At 35.6% G+C, this 22,593-nt stretch overlaps 1 protein-coding gene across 1 annotated transcript in view; it reads right to left on the reverse strand.

The window, feature by feature from the left end:
* The window catches only part of ZCCHC7 (zinc finger CCHC-type containing 7), a 145,314-nt gene extending 131,172 nt beyond the window's left edge, over positions 1–14,142 (reverse strand). Inside the window, exon 1 of the mRNA XM_063294842.1 lies at positions 13,437–14,142. Coding sequence (XP_063150912.1) covers positions 13,437–14,142 — 706 coding nt within the window. The remainder of the gene's footprint in view (positions 1–13,436) is intronic.
* Between the last annotated feature and the right edge of the window lie 8,451 nt (positions 14,143–22,593).

Consider the following 22,593-nt stretch of genomic DNA (forward strand, 5'->3'; position numbering starts at 1 on the left):
AGAAAATTAACATGTGGCAGAGGAAAAAATGCCCACAGACTCAGCTGTGCAGTTCTCAGTGTACATTTTTTTAAAAAATCAAAATCAGAAAATTAACATGTGGCAGAGGAAAAAATGCCCACAGACTCAGCTGTGCAGTTCAGTGTACATGCATACATTGCAAACACCCTTTGCTTACAAACAGATACAAACTAAGCATACAATTTTACCAATGCCTTCTAACTACAGTTCTTCTGTTCTAAATTTATATGGCTGCAATCCTACTCTTATTTCCGTAAAAGAATCTGTTGTTGTTGTTTTTCTTAGCGGCTGCATCTGCTTATTTTTGGACTGTGCTTACCTAGCTCTTACAGCAACGTTTATCAATGTATGATGCAACAAGGGGTTTGATTTACCAGCCAGCTTGTCACAGAACTTGACTCTGATTTAGGCTGAGAGGGAGTGACTGGTCCAAGGACACCCAGCTGGCTTTGATGCCTCTTCCCACTTCCGCTCCAGCATTTTAACCACTATACCACACTGACTCATCTTATTACCCTAAGAGTAAAACTTATTAAGCACAGTAGTAATTATTCTAAATAGAAATGCAAGAATTGTAGTCACAGGGAAACAATGTTGAACTACCATGAACCACTTTTATCTTTTAAGATTTGTTTTAAAACATCAGAGCAACTGCGTACTTTTTGACAGAATTCAATTTCTTGCCACTGTTTCTTATCAAATATATAAAAATATTTTACCTTAAAGAGATTAAGATGCAGCTTTTAAGATTAAGTTCTCTCCTAATCTCATGCAAAGCTTGTATCTTTTCCACAATTATTAAAAAACCGAATAAACACCCTAAATTTCCTCCAAGGTTTTCCTACAAATGTTTTCTTATGGTTTGTTATGGTTATACACACTGCCCTTATCCCCTATGAGGAAAAAAATGTGATGTCTAAATGAAAGAAGAATTCCAGCTGCCTTTTAAAGGAGCTTTGTTTCAAATCTTACAGCACTGACATAATCATCATGCTGATAGAAGTTAGTAAACCATTATGTTATCAAATTACTTGACATCAACACGTCAATCTTCCCATAATACATAACTATTCACTTAGATTTTTTTTAAAGAAATACACCTTCCTTTTATATAGGCAAGATGCTCTAAATTATTAGTCAACGTCATCATTTTTTTCTTCCTTAAACTTTATGGAGTTACATAAACATAAGTACCACTGGCATACTGAAAACTATTACAAACTATAATATCAGATATTGCTATGCCAGCAGCTTAGAACTTCATGGTATTCAAATATCATCTTTTTATGCAAGCTTGAGGAGACATGTAATGCAAATATTTAAAGCAATCGATGATTTATTTTAACATTTAATCTATATAGACATCTTCTTTAAAATACAAGGGATATGGGCATACAGAATAAATAAGAAAACTACTATATAACAGAAAAATTACTTACAGATATACAACAGCTGCACTTAGTGACAGGCATAATTCTGAATAAAAACTTTCAAGATCTGAAGTCTTTTAGGAGTCACACTAATAGTTTAGGATAACATTTCTTCTGCACTTAATAACAGAAAACACATTAACAATGGAATATTTTGGATACGAAGAATAGGTAACTGTTTTTCCCATTCTCACTGGGTTGTAGAATAGATTACTGTATTATACACTGTTTATATTCTATCCAACACACTTTTTAAAAGAGAACTTATAGCACTTACGTAATAATTCTGTTTGTTACCTTTTAAAAAATTATTACTCTTTTCTGTGAAAGATGTTTTGGGGGAGGAAAGGAAAGGGAGTAACATGCTAATAGCACAGAAGCACACATTCTGCTTCTGAAGATTTAATATATAATTAAAACTGAAAGTCTAAGAATAATCTTTCAAATACTTGACTTCCATTTTACACAAAGAATGATTAAAGCACAACGAATAATATTTTCTCATCAAATCTGAAGATTTGTCCAACTATGTAGCAACACAATGACTGCAAAATTATTTAGTTGGAAACAGGTTCTACTTATTTCAGTGGAATAAGTGACTTAAAAGTGCACTTCAGTCAAATGTGACATCAAAGATACATAAACTTTGAATTATAAGTTTGGCAGAAACAGCACTTAAATTTCTAGCCATTTTATAATAAAGTAATAAGAAAAGATGTATATGGAAACAACTGAAATGATTTTACAGCTGTTTCCATATACACTCTTCAAAGCTATCTTCAACTCTGCTGTATTATGTAAGAAGCCACATATTTAATGCACAAAGAAAAACAATTTGTCAAACAAAAAAGTAAAATAATATTTCAGCTGTAGTTTCCATAAAATAGTTGTCAATAATGAAAAAGTCATAGCTTTTAATCATGATTTTGTTATTTAAACAGTTTGTTGCAGATACAATCTTGAAGCCATTTTTTCCCACTCTCCAAGTTTCAAACTGAGAGTAGAAGTTTATTTTTAAAGAAGTTACTTTGGTACATTATCTGGAAATAGCTTTAATCTCTCAACTATAATAGGTAAAGGGCACAACCTTCATGAGGACGTATATTCAAGTGTAATCGCTTGCTGTATACTAAAAAACTTTATCACTATATTCAAGTATTTGATGTTTAATCACTTTTCTTACATGTATAATAAATTAAATAGTTCATGGCTCTTTTAATATACTATACAGTAGTTTTTAAATTTTAAATTAATTATCAATTAAAGAAAAAAAGCAGATGATGCTCAAGAGTGTTATTTTTGTACTTCATTATGTATTAAATTATTGTGAAGTTCTGGTTTGGAAATATTCTTAGAACTGAGTAAAGAAGGAGGAAGTTCCTAGAGGACAGGACAAAATATAAAAACTTAAGGAAAAACTTCTCATAAATCACAGTGCAACAAACAAAGAAGAAATCAACTATTGCAGGAAAGGCATAACTCTGTAATGGTTTCTTTTCATTCTGAAGCATAATTAGACACTTTAAAAAATTACAAAATGAATACCAAGAAAAAAAATCATAATGAACCTCTCAGATGAGAAACTAATTGGGACTAAGTACACAACAGCTTACATTTAATCCTGTTAATCATCACACAAAAAAGAAATAAAAGACTCACTTTTCAGCCATCTCTCTGGACGACTGGGCTAAAATAACAGCATGACTAAATCTGACATTGACCCCTTGGCCCTGTTAGAAGTTTAAAGAATTCCTTTGAGTCTTCTGAGATCATTTCCTCCCACCACCACCCCCTGCTCAACAACTCCAAAAGAGTGGGCTAGTCCCATACATTTGACAATCTTTTTGCAAAAAGGTAACATAAAGAATGGTGACACAGAAATTTCGTTCTATTTGTTGTAGCAATCTAACATTAGATTTAGAACATGCTCAAGAACTGGGGAAAACATTACATTAACATATCTCATTTCAAAAAGTTCTAGATAGAATTCTTTCAATTCTAAACCATTTCTACAACAGCAAAAGAAATGTAGTTGAAATCACAGGAGGCTGTATTAATCAAACCAAGTAGCTACGTTGATGCAAATACTATAAAAGGGCAAGACAGAGTTATATTTAATGTTTTAGTGTTTAGCAAATTTGCTAGTATTTTTTTTAAATCAAGAATACACATCAAAATCCACAATTTTTTTTTAAAGTACAACAGAAACAGAATCTTATGAGCAAAGGTCTTCGAGGAAACATTATTAACAGGAAAATGTTACTTTAAAAAATAGAATGAAGACATGTAACATCCAAAGTGTGTTACGAAGACCCCTTTGACAAAATCCTATTTTATCATTAAACTGCAAAATAAACCGAAGAAGTATGTAGCAGTACACCCCTCGTTTTGACAGAAGGAAATTAGCTTTTCCACATAAATTTTGTTTATGTAAAACTGCAAAGAACAGAGCTGTTCTTATAGTGTTGCTAACATGTTCCCCGCCCTCCTCAAATACAAAATGCTTGTCAGTTCAGATGTCTGAAAGACATGTGCCTCAGGACTCTGCATCATAAAGAATTTAACTGGTAACTTTATACAAATTGGCAGCAATCCTCTTTACATGTGAATATTTTAAGAACTCACATACTACAAATGTAAACTGATTTTTCTCTCTGCTTCAGTAAGCTGCCCTGAATGTTGTTCCTCATATCCTATCATTGTCTTCCTAAACAGAGTGCAAACCCTATCTAATCCTTTTAACTCTTTTTTATTCTGTTAAGACAGAATTATAAGTACATGTCAGCCTAACATTGTACATTGGATAAATAAATAAATGACCACCAAGGCTACATTTTACAGCAATTTTTTCCCAGTATTGAAATTGTTCATACTATCTAGAGCGTGGTTTTTTTCTCAGAAAACTGGTTTGAGTTCAGAGGCCTGAAGGATCAACACAACTCAGACACAGTTACTGCTTTTGATCCAAGATATGGCAAAATTTGATTTTTACATATCAAGGGGGGTGTACTATAGTAAAAGACTTCTTGATTATTGAACAGCCTCTTTTTACACCAAAAAATGTGTATTTTACAGAAGTTATGGAAGAGAATGAGGCAAAAAGGATCGTTTCATTTATTCTTTGTGCACGAAGTATCTTGAGGCCATTAAAGATTAAGAAACATGTAATGACTGAACTGTCCTGTGGTCCACAGAAAATGATAATCAACCTATGGGTCTTTAAGGTGCCAAAACACTGCAGGAAGTTTTAACTCACATGTAAGTACACACACGTGCAAAATGATCAGAGCTCCAGTAACTGAACATTTGCCCAAAGTAAATTATACACCAGAAACAATGTTCACATACCCTGTGGTGATGGGTACATCGTTTTACATGTGAGAAAGCAAAAGGATGTGCCATTCAGGGAACTTTTTTTAATGTGCTAAGGAAATTAAGGTTTACTATATGACACACTGTACAGCCACAACTTTATACTAGAAGTAACATTCTTAAAGTGTGTAAATATGAATTAGATTTCTGCCATATCCTGTCAGAACTGTCATAAGATTACAGTTATACCTTGCACATTTCTGAGTGTTCTGCAAAACATACATAATTTATGAAATTATCAAATTTTGCTTGGCATTGACAAAATAGCTGAAACAACACACTAAAACTCAGATATATTTAAAGTAACACACAAACAGCTATAGAATTTTAAAAATAAAAACCACTCATATTGAATAATGTTGATTCTTAATGGCTTATTTTTTTAAAACTAGAAATTTAAAAAAACAAAAAACAAAATTAGGTATGAAACTGGCAGGTACTGCATCTTCAATATATTAGGAAATTAACAAAAATGTAATTAGCAGAGGTTATGAGATATAAAGTGTTTATGATTTATATCTGAAAACTAAACAAGTAGTTGGACCCCAAAGTTCACCACTGCATTTAACTGAAATATTTAGTGCCACAAAACCTAAGACTATCGTAACATTTCTATAAGATGATAGTATGCATTTCAAATTGAGACTTACTTATTATAACAGAATTTATTTCCAAGTGATTCTCGCTAAGATACAAGAATGAGTTCCTAAAAATATAACAGTACTATTTGGCTTTTTAAAAGTATCACTGCATTAAGGAACAAGTATTAAATGTTCAAAGTATTAACCTTGAAGAGAATTTTTCTTGTCCAGGATAACTATTTAAACAGGTTAACTGGGCATACTACAAAACTTGTATGTGATGGGTTGAGGCTAAAGTAAAGTTGTTTCTATTTCATAAACATTTGCAGCTGCTGTTACCTACCAGCAATTGCTTAAAGAGTAGTAATACTGAAACAAATGTAAAAATGTATGTTCACAAAATATGATCACCAGGAATACTGTCACACATTTATAACAACTGGATAGTTGATCACAGTGCACAATACCTTCAAAAATATGCTCCTAATAACGTAGCACTGCATGAAGATTTTAACTACCTTCTTTCATCCTTTATTTTACATTCTAATTCTTCATTTTCTTCAAGGGGCTAATATTCCATCTTTAATTTGTTTCATTTGGAATAATATAATGGATTTTTAAAATACTGGATATAATTCTATGGAGGGAGACTAGACGCTTTCATTTGATGACCATTTGCCTGAAATGCCAAAGAGCATACTAAATTGTAGCATAATTTAAACTTCCTATACATACAGTTTTATCTTTTCACATAATATTTTGTCAACAGTTACATTGGGGAATCAGTTTGCCAAAGGGTTTTCCCCCCCCCCCCCAAATGTTCAATTCTTGTAACATTTTATGTAGAAACAGAAAGTTCATTTTCCCACTCATCCACATAGCTCAAATGACAACGAAGAGCTTCCCAACCTGCAAGACTTATAAATAGAAAGCGATAAGGAAGAAAGATCAAACTGAGAGAAGTGGAAAAATTCCTCTCCTACCAATCAACAAAATGACAACAACAAAAAGTAAAAAGTCTCCCAGAATGTATGACCATGTAAGCATGGGCACTCTTGCAGAAAACCTAGTCTGCAATCCAAAGCCATAGGAAATTCAAATTAGTTAAAGCCAAGGTCCACAATAGGCAGAGAAATCTGTACAGATAAAAGAGACTGCTACGGCTGTAGGTATACTTAGTCTAGATCACTAGAGATTTCCGCATGAACTTTATTAGTTTTATTAATTTTTTTAAATAATCAAGAGATTCAAGTGTATCCACATTACACTGTAAAGAAGATTAACTTTTTTTCTTTAATCAAATATCCATATGCATGTGCTGTTCCTAGCAAAGGGTAGATGATTCCCATTGCTTATTATAGCTCCAGGGTGCACAGTGTTATAATAATGCATGGTTAAAGAGCTCCTGATGTTTAAATACTGTTTGTATTGCTAAAAACAAAAGTACAAATTAGGAAAATTAAAAATAAAACATTAACTTTAAACTTGATTCATTCTTTTTTCATGGGAAAGGTATTTATCAGGTCATGGATACTGCAATGCAGTGACAAAGTAATTTTATGACATTAACTTTTAATGTTGTTCTTAGGAAATCCAAGTTAAGTTACATAGCTGCTGCATTTACACATTAATATTGGTGAATCAAGTGATGTGGTTTCAAAATTATTACCAATTGTTGGAATAAAATGCAGTCCTTTAAAAAGATATTTGGCATATTTATTGCATCATGAAATTTGGTAACAAAATGGAAGGTTTAAACTATATGCTGTTCGTATGAAATACTGTCCTATCTCAAGTACGTAAATTCAAAGTATTGTTTTTTTTTAAATTATGGATCCATATGTTTCCATACAAAAGTAAATTGCTATTCTCTTCAGCAATGGATCTGAGCACTAGTTCTGCAAAGGAAAGGCTTTCTTCTCAAGATAAAGAAATATGTCATTACCTCACATCTAAACCTCTAAAAATTCTGCCATTTTTAATACAAAGAACAGAACTGATATTTTAACCAATAAGGCTTTTTTAAAAAATCTTGCTTGGGAAAAATAACATTCTGTAAAGATTAAAATGACTCAATAAACATTACTGGCCTCCTAAAAGTGTAGGTCTGTAACACAGCAAAACACAAATTATTAAAATATAGCAGCTAATAGAATAGTTTTTCAGAAAATTTTCAATTCCAGGGTGAAATTTATTCTATGAATATTTTACCGTGCTACTCCTGTAGATACAATTTTTCTTACTTGGTTCTGTTGCAGAACATGGACTGAAGCACATTTTAATGGTATTTTATGTATCTAGTCTAATTTTTATTCAAGCAAAGAACAGTTCTTTTACTGCTCAAATAGAAATCTTTAAAGCTACTGTTTGATCTAGAAAAAAGCATAAAGATGTACAAGTAATGCTAACATTTAAACTAGTATATGCACTGCTGTTTATATTGTACTGCCAAATCTTAGTCTTCCTAGTTTTAAGTACAGTTTTTACACTTAGATCTTACTGTTGTAAAGATTTACAGTTTTGTTTTAGTAATCTCTATTACTTTGCTATTTATCTGCTATGCTATATCTTAATTCTTGGAATGGTTGCAATTTTATATATTTTATACTGGTCTATAAGCAAAAATAAAGATTGATGATAATGGTCAACATCATTTAAAGATGTTTTCCTATTGCAAGAGCAGGAATAATATCTCATGATATGAAGCATGCACTTATAATTATTAAGGAAATATGGGTCTATACCATGTTTCTCCACATTTTTCAAAGACTATCACATGGAAAACAGAAAAATAATCAACAAGAAAACTGAGAAGCTGCTTCTCAAGCATGATATAGTTTTCTTGTTTTTCCTTACTGTTAAAAAGCATTAGCTGTTAGGTTGAGGACTTTAACATTTAAAAGCACAACAAGTATTAGGTCTTCCATTAGGTCATTTCTCGATTAAAAGCTCGAGTGATGTGGGCAGAGGGCACTGCCATTAGATAAAATGAACACTCTTATTTAAATCACAGCATCAATTTAAAAGTTTAGAACATTGAGACAAACAGATCAGCACAAAAAGTGTAAATTAAATACTACAGTGGCTATTCCATGAGGACATGAAAAGTAGGTATAAATATCTAAACACTGTAACAGTTTTTAAAGTAATATTAAAATGCTGGCCTATTTTACTACAAAGATCTGAAAGCTTTTAATGAGGTTTTCAATCCGCTGAACATTTTCTCCAAAACGCACTGCAACTTGATCCTACTTGCAAAACACAATGACAGAATATATTCCTTTACAATACTGATTACTAGGATTAATAATAGTAATGTTAATATCCACATTTTTTAAAGTAAGCCATTATATTAAATGCAAATATTTCTCAGAGTTAATAAATTAGGTGCTGGAAGCGAGTATTATTCAAACAATAATAAGAAATAATTAAGAAGAAATGATAAAAGTATAAACTTTTATACTTTTTATACTATCAGCTGTAAAGAAAAAAAGTTTAGCTTCATTAGTATACAAGCTGTAGTGCTAGAACATTGTTTTTAGTTAAAATGAACAGCACCGTGACTAATACTGCAACAATATATGGGGGGAAAATCAAAAGATCACAGTGATCCAAACATACATTGCTAAGTGTGATTATCCATTCTATTTTTTATTTTAGCAATCTGTAACTTCCATAGAGTCACAATTGTGAGATGGGCGGCTATATAAATTTACCAAATAAATAAAGAACCATATTTGTAAAACAGTAACAGCTGCACTTGGACATCAAAATTAGCCACGGTACACCATTATGGAAACACATCTTGGTGATCGTATATCCCTTTCTCCTCAACTGCAAAGAATTTTGAACTTCTTGTTCTATTTATGTTTATCTACAAAAGATCATTTTATCTAACAAACAACAGATGGAACTGCTGGCTGAGAAAGAATGAACATTCTTTCTCTTCCCCAACCATACAACCACTTGAAGGATTAGCCACAACAGCCCTTAGCTGTGAATGGCATCTAACTTCTTCCACAGTAGGAGCCATTTCTGGAATCGTGTTCCAATATTTTTTAGTGGCATGGATTGTTACTAAGGAAGTAACAATGAACATCTTGAGTCAGTCTTCAGGTTGTGCTAATGCTATAATACTTGGTGTCAGAAGCCCCAGATAAGACTGCATTTCTGTTGGCAGCCTGTCTAATCTGATGTTCAAAAGTCTCCCTGGCCACATGGATAGAATAGTCTCAGGGATGAGTCAAGACTTAAGAACAATGTTTTGTTTAAGCAATGGCTCCATGATTGTGAATGAACCATTAAGCTAAAGTTCATGCTAGAATAAAATTCTAGCCACAGCAGATACTGTTTCAAACAGCTGAGGATGCTGATTAGAACAAAGATGATGAAAGACTCATTGGGAGCACAGCTGTAAATGTATAAAGAGACCATCTTTGGGCTGCTACTTCCATGACAATAACAAAAACTTTTCTTCCACAATTGCATTTATACAATGCTGGCCAGCAAAAGTGTTATTGAATGTACAAAACTCTTCTATATAAATCCAGTGGGTTGTCACTGAAGCCATGGAGGACACTCTGTCACAAATTTGCAGTGGGTAAAAATAATTCATATTCATAGCTGTATGCCATAACTTAATAACATTAATATATTAATAAAATATTAATAAACTGATTAAATCATCATTTTCAACCAGAATACATGATTAGGCTGCTTAGGAAATTGAGAACTAAAAACCTATTCTCTACATCTTTTGTCTATCAAGATTTTTAAACTCTTCCAGGATAGAGCTGAAGATCTGGACTTCAGTGAGTTCCTTCTTGAGGGACATTAGGGAAGGTGTAGCCTCTCTTCCTTTTAGCAAAAGAATATAATCTTATATATAATGAATAATATAATGAATAAACTACTTTTAGATTTTTAACTTTAAACAGTTACATTCAGTTTAATTCCTTCCCTTCTTGACTGATGCCCTGGAGAGGACAGCTATCTCTCAACTCAAATTATAGGAAAAAGAGATTTAGCTTTTATTCAGATCTGAATAATAGAATGAAAATGCCTTGATCATGATAACACATGGGATGACAATATGTCATCTGTGAGACTGCCTGCTTTTTTATATTTGGAAAAATAATAAAACTGATGGCGTCTTATCCAAAGACAATCTCCTGGCCATCCCTTCTGGTGATAGCAATTCTGGTATCTCCCAAACTGGACCAAAATCCTTTGAGACCAGCAAGACTTCTCAGAGGCATCTTACACTTTTTTGCTTTTGACTCTAAACCATAGCAACCTCTCAGAACATTTATTTGCCAAGCAACCACAGTGTTCCCCCAACTCAAATAATCTTTTGCACACACAATTTGATTGAGGCCTACTGTTGTTGTTCCTTGTCTCTCTGGCTGGCCCTACATTGTCCAATCATCGCCAAAGAGACTCAATCTTCATGACACCACAATTCACCCAATCTGTTGTAATTGGAGTGACCAACTGTGGTCTAATCAGAAGAGTCAGTCTGACTTGAGGATAGACTTCCTGCTCACTCCCCCATTTCCCAATCACCTAAAAGTATCTTCGCTCCCACTTTGGAAAAGCTATGAACTTTAGAGGAATAGACTGGGACCAGAGCTTTGAAGAGATAAAAAGACAGCATGGATATCAAAACTAAAAACTGTTAGTTAGGTTTTGCTGTTACTGAACACAGACAGCCAGTTAAAGCCAAATAAAAAAATCTTGGAACAGTCATCTTTTTCTATCAGTTGTGTGTTCTGCTTGGCAATGCTGCAGTTACAGGCTCAGGTAATGACATTTTCAGTGGATAAATATTTTTTTAGTTTAATTCTTTATTTGGCAAAAGTTCTCTTAGCACCATGGAGTGGAGTTAACAAAAAAAAAAAGTAGGAAACAGATATCTAACTTGGTACCCACCATTCTCCTTACCTACTGATTTTAATTTTAAAAAACCCAAATAAACAGAAAAAGGCATGTTTAAAAACAAAGCTCAATATCATGTTGATCCATAGGCATTAGAGAGAATAAAGACAGTGGAAATTCACTGTTGGAAATATGACCACCTACCAAGAAAAATGACCAAGATAAGCTGGGACAGTTGAAAGTTTCCTGGGGAGCAAATGTGGATGGAAAGGAACACCTCATCTCCAGCAAAAGGAAGTTTCTGACTGACACTTTCACCATAGCAGCCATTTCATGAAGAATCAAATCATTCACCAATCACTGCTATTCTATGAAACTACCTGCAAGATCCTTCCGAAGTTTCAGATGTGTCCACCACCTCAGAAAAGTTACCTAACTCAGTGGTATGTTCCTTCATAAATTACTAAACTCTTTAGGCAGAAACCAATATTATGCTGTGTCATCATCTTGTTCACAGAAGCAGTTTCTACTGATTGAACAAGAGAATGGTGATTGAGTCTTCCTGCCCACTGCTGTTCCCCCATCAACATCGAAGTGTGCTTCAGAGACTCTTCCCACCGCCTTTTAAAGAAGTATGAGGATGCACAATAAACTGCATAAGACAGGACAAATCCTTTTGCAAAACCAAATGTGATTTGTACTACATTGCATTCTGGTCATCTACCATAGGTATCATTTTAAAAGCCAGCTGCTGGAATCAAAGGTGGTGTATCACTCATGCAATGCGGCCACTGCTAATTCTGAATAAATAACCTTCCTTGTTGCAGCTCAAGAACTACATGTAATTTATTTCCAGAGTAACCCACCAGCTCCCAGGAGTCCAGTTTTCAGTGGAAAGACTGCAGAAGTAAACGAAAGCAGGAAAATTCTACTCACAGAACAGAATTTAGGATAAACCATAATTATACAACAATACATTTGCTAAACTAACATCATATATCATGTTTCTTCTTTGTGAATTATACATTCCTAGGCCTTTTTAAAAGCTAGACTAGGAGTTACAATTTAAGGTGCCAAATTAGAGAAGCTAGCACGTACACATTCCCATTCCCCTGTTATAATATAGCCTATGAAATCCTGTACAGTATGCTGCACCTAAATCTCAGGTTGCAGTGGTCATTCTTAACAATGACGAAAAATACTATAGAAAATGCAATCTGTACAAGCAGAGCTTAACTGGTAAGGCAATATAACATGGAAAAAAATTAATATAAGATTTGTATGCACAGTAACAACAAATTAATTAATACTTTTTATAGGTGTTTTATACCTACCTCATATCTTCTGTGTTTCCTTACTAATAACGTAGAAACCTTATTTAAAATGTTTTTACTCATAAAACAATAATATATTCAGACAGCAAATCTTACAGAATACTCATCAGGCAACCATCACTAAATACATTTCCCTTCCCTGTGAAAGTACCATATTTTGAGTTAGGATGAAGATGAAAACAGAACTAAAAATTTCTGGTGCCTTTTTAATGACATGTTGGAGAAAGAAATACCGAATATAAAAGAAACCAAGACTATCCCTAAGTTGTTTTTGTAACAGATTTTATCACTGTCTCCAAGTGAAGCTAAGTTTAACTAATAGATACATTCTCCCTTAACTGCGACTTTTAATGGCTTAATTTATAATTTTATAGTTCAGAGTTTTATCAGTCCAAAATTATTGCATGCCTCTCATTTGTTTTTCTCATTTATTGCATCAATATAATATATATATATATATATATATATATATATATATATATATATATATAATCTTTTTATTGCAGATGCATATTAGGTTCAATGTTATGTGCTCTTCTTTCCTCAGACCATCACTGAGGTTATAAACTATTCACATATCCCAGAAAGACTGTACTTCCTTATAAACAGGTGTAGGACTGTTGTGTGAATGCTTTTCTGTTATTCAAGTAACCCAACATACTTTGCAAAGGTACCAATATATTTTATAGCAGTCATTCTACTTATAATTTTATAGTTCTAACACCTTAAACTTGTTTGTCTCTTTGTATTTACTCTTTCTATTATGATACTTAATCTTCCTCGAAGCTGTTTGGAATTACCCTCCACAAAAACATACTAACCTTCACTGACAGAAGTTCCACATCCTTCAAGGTTTAACAGGATATCATCATCTTTGTCATCTCTGACACCTCCCAGCAGCATCCAGCTCTCCACATTATCACTTTCAGAGGCTATACTTGACACATCAATTGCATCATCATTGCTGGAGCTGTCCTCAGTTACTAAAACCCTATGGATCATGGGAACATCATCCTGGTTAAAGGAGATTGCCTTTTGATCAGCTTTTCCCTCTTTACTTGAATTTACTGTAAAACGTCCCTTAGATTTCAGGATAATCTGGGAAGGGTGTTCAATAGATTTTTTAGCACAATATGCAGTCTTGTTGAATTTACTTAATGTTGGAGACACTGATGCTGTTAGCTTCTGGAGCTTACTTTCATAAATGCTATCTTCATCAGGAGTATCAGACAATGTTATGACATCTGGGCTATCTGAAATGTTAATATCACTATCTGAAATTACAATCAAGTTATTTCTCTGGTCTTGTTGATTCACTGACTTCTGTATCTTCAGGGATTCAACTTCTTCTTGTCCTTTGACATCCTCATTGTCTTGTTCGCTGACACCCCCAAGGTCTTGTGCATAATGGACTTGACTGTACAGATGGAATTCTACTTCACTGTCAATACTTGTTTCACTGGAAGTCCCTTCGGAATAGAGATCATCTTCAAGTGCGTCTGCATCACCATATCCACTGAACATCATGGTAAGGTATTTTATCTAGAAAAAAACCCAAAAGAATAATGAACGAAGCTCAGCAAACCAATGTAGATATTGCATCAACACACAGAACAATCTTTACAGTGAACCAAACTTCAGTCCATCTATTCTACAGCCACTTATGGATCCACCATTAAGACTTTAATCCTGGAAGACAACCTTACTCGGCTATGAGTGATCAACAACGACGAAAGTGCATTTCTATGCATGTTTACTCAGCAGCAAGCCTCAGTGTGTTCAGCGGATTTTATGTCTTAAAAAGAAAACTTTAATTCAAGGCAAAAGTCTCCATAAGATACTGTATAAGTGCATACCAAATAAAAATACTAGTACCACATACTTGTAAGAAGTCTATTCCAGGTCTATGCAAAATCACTTGTGTCTTTCAGCAGAAGGCCAAAAACCTACTCGCCAGCCAAGAATTCTGCCAGCTCTCTACTGCACTGCGTGCAGCATGAAGAGATGAGACAATCTGAGGATGCTTCATTCTTTACCAACTTACCCAAAAGGCCTGCCTGTCAAGATTTTTTTGACAGATACAAAAGGAATGTGGTTTGGAAAATATAAAGAAGAGATGACTTATTGTACTCAGTGCCTACAACTATACAGACACTCCAAGCTGAATAAATCCTGCCTCTCTGGTAAAGCCCATCACATACCGGATCCCATCCATTATTTCTTTTGCGACAGGCAATGAGGGAAATGCTCTACCATGCAGGAGGCTCCATCCAAATAGGTTTCACCAACTGGAATGATTTAATAGGTCAATAGTTTTTATTCAATAAAATTAACCAGTTTAAATATAAATTCCAGAGTATTCCTGTTTATTGGTCCATTACGTTTAATGGATAAAAAACAGAGGGAAAAATAACATTGGCATATGACATATAGAGAAGAAAGTGAGAGGGAGGGGCTCAAATAAACAATTTCCCTTAGAGTCTTAAACAAGTCCAGGCCCCACTATGGCAAAATCCTCCCAGTCGAGGTAAGGCTGCAATTGGTACACAGCCAAATTTGGGGTAAGGTCCCCCTGCTGCAATCTCTACCTGCCTATTTAGCTGTTGCCATAATTCCAGGAAGAGCCCCAAATTGGAGACCAGCTCTTTCAAGGTACCATTCACCCCTTCCACACAAACAGTAACTTTGTCTTGCATGGGTTCAGCTTCAGCCTATTTCACCTCATCCAGATCCAAACAGCCTCCAAACACCAGTCTGAGATTTCCATAGTATCTCCAACTGGCATAGCAATATCTGATATTATAGTTTGTAATAGTTTTCAGTATGCCAGTGGTGCGTATCTTTATGTAACTCCATAAAGTTTAAGGAAGAAAAAAATGATGACATTGACTCTAATAATTTAGAGCATCTTGCCTATATAAAAGGAAGGTGTATTTCTTTAAAAAAAATCTAAGTGAATAGTTATGTACTATGGGAAGATTGACGTGTTGATGTCAAGTAATTTGATAACATAATGGTTTACTAACTTCTATCAGCATGATGATTATGTCAGTGCTGCAAGATTTGAAACAAAGCTCCTTTAAAAGGCAGCTGGAATTCATCTTTCATTAAGCATCACATTTTTTTCCTCATAGGGGATAAGGGCAATGTATATAACCATAACAAACCATAAGAAAACTATATGAATATTGTTGTTATTATTATTAGATTTTTATCCTGCCTTTTTTATATATTTTGGTCAACTCAAGGTGGGGAACATACCCAATACTCCTTCCTTCTCCTATTTTCCCCACAACAGCAACCCTGTGAGGTGTGTTGGGCTGAGGGAGTGACTGGCCCAAGGTCACTCAGCCGGCTTTCATGCCCAAGGTGGGACTAGAACTCACTGTCTCCTGCTTTCTAGGCCAGCACCTTCACCACTACACCAATCTGGCAATACCAAACTGTACTGTCAGTGGACTGATGGTATCTCACCTTGAACTAATAGACGACCTACCCCAGCAGCTAATAAATGCTTATAACCTAGAAATGAACAAGTGAGCCTTCTCACATGAAGAGAAACAGTTCAGGTGATATGAGAATCCCATATAAAAAAAAGTCTGGGAGGGAGGGTGCAACCTGAGGCCCTCCAGATGATGTTGAACTACTATTTCCAATATCGCATTCTGGCTGAAAATGTTGGAATTTACATTTCAGTAATATTTGCAGGACTGCAAGTTACCCATATGAAGTTACCCAAATTTAAAACCAATATTCTACATGGGACTTAAAAACCAAACAATAGCCAACACAGTATAAAGGATGAAGAATACCTGTGCTTTCAGATACCTCTCAGAACATGCACAGGAGCATTCTTCATCAGCTGAGATTTCTAAATAGCTTTCAATGACAACTTTGACTCAGGCTTTCAAGTTACAGGAAGAATACAACACAAGGACCAATTGGCAGGTTCATCCCTGGAAACAACTTAAATTGTAATCTATTCTCTGCCATTCACTTAATTGTAATAGTCAAATGTGCTTTTAAGACTTTGACAATGACTTGTGAGAGCTTTTACCACTGAAATTCATTAAAATATTGGGGAAACCCAACTCCAAAAGCTACAGCTTTATAAGAATATTAATCAGAGTTCAAACCCAGTCCCGAAAGAACCCTACATAATTCTTTACAAAATGATATACTCTCAGCAAACATCCTCTGCATTGTATTGAATGAAAACAAGTAAATCCAAAGGAATAATTACCAGATATTTTACTAGTACAACAGTAGCCACAGTATCAAAAGCCACTGATATTTCATAGCTAATGAGGAAGGCAGACTAGAAAGAGTCAAGAAAACGATACCATTTAGGAAGGACAAAGATAAAAAATGAAGCAAGTCTTCCCTAACCAAATATGGATCTTTAGAAGCAGCTGAGCTAGCACCTCCTTCAGAAGTAGGGAAAGCTTACCCACTATTAATGAGCATTAACATTTCCGCTCAAAGATCATACGCAGCAGCATCTGACAGGTTTTCACTACCCAAAATGAACTAGGGTCCAGCTGACAAGTCTGATTTCCACATACTTGAATATTCTGAAACAGTATCTCAAGCTGGTTGACGTAATTGTAAAAGGCAGATGATTCTAATGTCCTCAGTTTAGATTCTGCCTGATAGCTGTGTCCAAATTTGATCAGATTTCAATGAGTTTATCAGCAAAGATCCAACACAGGCATTGAAGTAAGCAACTGTCTGTTTAAATTCCTCAAAATTCAACTCTATTATATAATACATCACACTGTAGTTAATTGTTCCACTGTTCTAATAGGGATAGACAAAAACTATTTTTTCACCATTACATTTTAAACCCCAATGGCATGGCCCGTTAGGTTCAAGTGTACATGGTCAGGTAATGACAGCAAAACCACCTCTATGTACTCTAGCTCCTCAGTAAAGTAAGGAGCTATAACACAATGAATTGCAAGACATAAGGAGATCTCCCTCTAGAGCTGCAACAGAATTCCACCTGATTCCATGTAGTGCCTTTATTATTGCACTATCATTTAAATACTATCAATACTGCAAAACAAAAGGACTCATACATTTCAGGGAGGGGGCAGCTTCCGTACAACCTGATTTCCTTTAATTTCTTTTCTCACTCTTTGCCAAGGTCTTCTGAATAGATCATGACTCCCTTAGTTGACCAAGCCATTACATGAGGCGGCATAGCTCAAAAGTAAAAAATTACTGGGTTTGGCATTATTAGACAATTTTTGAAAGCTGTGTATTTGTGTAAAGCATAACTTCCTCATGTAAACACATGTCTCAAGCTTATGTTTAAAATAAGCAAGGCTCACGGTCAGAAGATAAAGAGCTGCTATGTCTGTAATTTGCAAACACTCAGCCCAGAATGGTCCACCTTCCCAATCCTTGCTTTTTTTGGCAAGCAACATTATCTGACAAACATTTTTAAAACATCAATCATACCCTATCAAATAGAGAGAACCTTCCATATTTTATAACACAGACACCCCAGAACTTGTCCCACACAATATATAATCCGTTTAACAGTTTAGGAAATCTAAAAAGCCCTAGCATTATGACAGTAGATAGCTTATAGTCCAAAATACACAATACATGCTGGGAGACACTTAATTTTCCACACATTGTACTAATTCATATGAGCTTTAGGCTATGCAGGTATTTCTAACAAGAATTCCTTTCATACAAAACAGATAAGGAAACCATAGGTATTAATTCAAATCAAGCCATACTCCTATACTGTACAAGTATAGCATGGCATCATTTGTGAATCAATGCTAGATCAAGACAAAGATTAGCCTACAGCTCATTAAAGATTTGCAGAAATATTTTTAATAGAGAAATCAGAGAGCAATCACAGTACAGATAAGAAGCAATCTGTTTCTTCCACTGATCTAAAATTGGTTATCTATGCAGTACACGAGAACCAGTTTGGTGTAGTGGTTAAGGCATCAGGCAAGAAACCCCGAGACCGTGAGTTCTAGTCCCACTTTAGGCACAAAGCCAGCTAGGTGACTTTGAGACAGTCTCTCAACCTTAGGAAGGAGGCAATGGCAAACCACTTCCAAAACACCTTGCCAAGAAAACTGCAGGGACTAGTCAACAGGAGTCAAAAACTGACCTGAAGGCAATAAAACAAAATAAAAAATAAAATAAGCAGTACATATTAAGTTGGTTTATACAAAGGTAGGCTATCAGTGTTTGTCTACTCTTATAGATAGTAGCTCTCCAAGGTTTTAGACAGAAATCTCCTCAGGCTTACTTTGTGTTATCAAGGTTTGAATCCACAATCCTTTGCAAACCTATTAGCTCAGCATTAGTGTTATTAAAACTATTATAGTCATGTGGCAAAAATAGATTGCAATTCTACTTTCTTAGAGTTTTTAAACATCTGACAATGGGGTAAGCAACCTGGTACCTTCCAGCCAATGTTCTGGATTATAATTTCCACAGTTCCTGATCATTTGCTATGCTGACTGGGGCTTGTGAGAAATGTAATCCAAAACATTTGGAAAGTACCCTAGCCTTAAGGACAAGAAAGGGCATGAGAAGAATCAAGGAAATAGGCTAACATCTTTAACCAACCAATTTTATCCTTGTGGGATATTATTACCTCAGTAACACAAAATACTGTAAGGTGCTATCGTGACTACTTATTAATAGCCTATTTCATAGATGAGCAAATCTATATTTAGTGAGAGGTGCATGCCCACAGTTACTCACTGGCTAGGATGGAATTTTAATAAACGTTTCCTCAGAATAAAATTTTAACACGCTTATCCAGTGTATGCAAGCTTCTGAAATAAGCAGATATCCAACAAACTAAAAACATTTAATACCAGGGGAACAAACAAAATAGAAATCCCACACTACCCATTCTTTATTTGCCAAGAAAAATGAAATAGCTTAACTATAGCAAAAAGAAAGCAACATCATCCAAGTTCATGACCCTTATCTTCTTTTCTCCAACAATGAATTAAAGGTAAGTTTATGCCAATTTAACTTTTATGATTTGGTCGCATTTTGGTATCCCTTGACATGTTGCTAATCAATTATGAACACTGTCTATTTATATGAAGATAAAGTTATGTATAATATCAATCCCGGATTCAATTTCAAAAACATCTGACAAAAACTGGTACTTGTACAGAATAAAAAACCATTTCTTGTAAAAAAATAAGGTTGCCAAGAGAGGAGGGGAAGAGAAAGGACACAAGCGTTGCTTCTTCCTCTATGGGACAGTAGTCTTGTTGAAGTTTCCATCATCACAGCCAACCAAAGACAGCAATGGGATTCTTCAGTAAAAACAGTGACACAAAATTTATGGGCTATACATATTTTTATTTTATTCATATTTCATCCTTCTTCCATTTAAGGTAGCATCCATAATTCTTTGACTGTTTTATTTTAGCCTGAGAGTTGGTGAATGGTCAAGGTCAGTCAGTAAGCTTCCTCACTTACCAACTACACTGATTTCTCTTTGATATGCATATTGACTTCGGTAGCACTGCCTAGCATTATTCTGTTACTGGTTTCTTCAAGATTAATAAAACAGGTTGAGGACTTCTGTGCTATCAGAAAGGGGGAGGAACAGTCTTCCTGTTTCTTTGAAATAGAGAAATAGGTTTACCACTTTTTCTTTTAAACGTTTAACACCTCCAACACTACCAGTGCATATTTTTTCCCCAACTATATACACATTTTAAAATCAGCAAAGCTGAGAAGCCAGCTTCATCAGGCTTTGCTTCTCTCCCATGAGATATTCCTAGGCTGCAGCACAGGGAGAACCAGTGGGGAACAGGTACTCTCTTGCCTGTTACAACAGGTTATTATGAAGCTTTATAACATTAAGAATCAGCACTTTACTGTTTTGTTCCCTCTCTCTCTCCCCAATTTCTTCTTCCTCTGTGTCCTGTCCCATTATGAAATTGTAATCCTAAAGACACACAATCTCTTGTTTGTATTGACCAGGAAGCCACCTTAGAACCCTTTCTGGCTACGGAGTGGGCTACAAACACTGGGGATAAATAAATGGATAATCAATACACACAAATGCCTCATGATGTGCAATTTAGCCTTCTGAGAAAACGGTTCTTCAAAACAGGAAAAAAATTAGGGACAATGTTCCTCCCACTCATCCCTAAGAAAACCATCCTCTACCCCCCGGAAATACCCCCAAAGCACAAACTTGGCTCTGACTTTGTCTTTCCTTTCTGCTTTATGTCCTTCTGCGCTGGCAACTGGCCAAAGGATGGGTTTTAGGTGGTTATCCGCTCTAAAAGGGGGAGGGGGAGGAACAAAAGCCAATACTCAGGCACAGATGGGGAGGGGGAGAAGAGACACGAGTCAACGAATTCATGGCCTCCTTCACCCACGTTACTCACTAGCGCTGCCTGCTGCAACCAGGAAACCCCATGAGACCGGAACAGCCGCCACCAACGACCCCTCCTCCCGCCTCTCACGTCGAACTGCGCTTCCGCCCGCTGAGCAAGGAAAAGGAGGAGGCGCGGCTGATTAGATAACTGCTATTGCGCCTGCGCGTCAAGGGATCACGCCGGAGAGGACGCAAGCGAAAGCACGCGCCGCTGCCAGTTCGGTGAGGTCACCGGGTCGGCCGGGCGGCTGAGTACGTGCGCTTGGTTTTCCGTGTGAGAACCACGGCGTCATTTGGATCCTTGGGTTCGAATGCCCAGAATTCCCACGCATCACGGAAGGAATTATGGGGCAAATTCAGTACAGCTGGAGGGCACCAGGTGGCGGCGACTAATCTATTTGCTGATCTTTATGGATTCGGAACTCATAATTTGGGACACTTTTCAAACAATCCGCCCTATGGCTCCAATTCAGGCTTCTGTAACCTGCTGGATCAAGATGATGGGTCTAGTAGTCCATCATATCTGAGAGCACTAGTAAGGACTCTGGGAAGGGTTAGGCAGCATTCCAAGTGTTACCCAGATGCTGTCAACTACAACTCCCATCATGATAGTGAGGCATTCTGGGGTTGTAATCCAGCAGGGCTAGAGGAAAGGGTATACATTTTTTTTTAGAAGATGGTCTTAACTCTTAACTCCCAGATGTGAAAGAGGATGAGTAACCTGTCTCTTCATTCCCAAGCCTGACAGTCAGTTTGGTGATCATTTGTAATTTTCCCAGCTTTCAGAATAAGAGCTGCAACCATGTGTAAATTCACAGTTCCAGTGATACTGAGCTCGTGCAAGTAGACTGTTCGCATGAATAATATTTTGAGAAAGTGAGCTGGCAGCTATTTATCAGAGTGATGATTGTAACCCCACATAGTTATCTGCTGGGCACAGTTCAGAGAAAGTGAGTATGGCCAAATTCCATGCTTAGGCATCGTAAAGTTCTATGGAATGAATCCACAGGCTCCATCCAAGAGAAAAAGGCTTTCAGAATCTAATCACCAATTTTTCTGTGGAGTTAAAATGTCATTTCTGCTATTCTGAATTATTTCTGGTGGTAGTCAACCCTGACTTATTCTATATATTTTTATGCATGTACAAAATTCCACTATGATAGGAAGGCTTGATTTGCCTAATAGAGGCAAAAATACGTTCCAAAGCGGGGTAAGAGTCACAGAAGAATATCCTATATAAAAATTATGCAAAATGCACCTCCATCAGTGAAAAAGGCAGAACCTTTAGAAACTGTAGCGCGCACACACACACGCAAACATATATATATATTCTAATATTTATATTAGAAAAGTGATTCCTGTTTCCCAATTCTGAATCTTTGTGTCAAAGTGTCTTGTGGGAAAGGCCTTCTCCCTTAATACTGAATTTGGAAGGTATATTTGCCTCTGGTTTACTGAAGCATTTCTTTCAAGAGTTTGCTGCAGAAAACTAACCTGGTGGGAGTCTGCTGAACAAAGAATTTCTGTACATTGACACTTGTTATCTGTAGGTATTTGAGGTACCTCTTGGTCTCTAGGAAGGC

This window comes from Candoia aspera, chromosome 2 (assembly GCF_035149785.1).
Source record: "Candoia aspera isolate rCanAsp1 chromosome 2, rCanAsp1.hap2, whole genome shotgun sequence".
NCBI classification, from domain to species: domain Eukaryota; kingdom Metazoa; phylum Chordata; class Lepidosauria; order Squamata; family Boidae; genus Candoia; species Candoia aspera.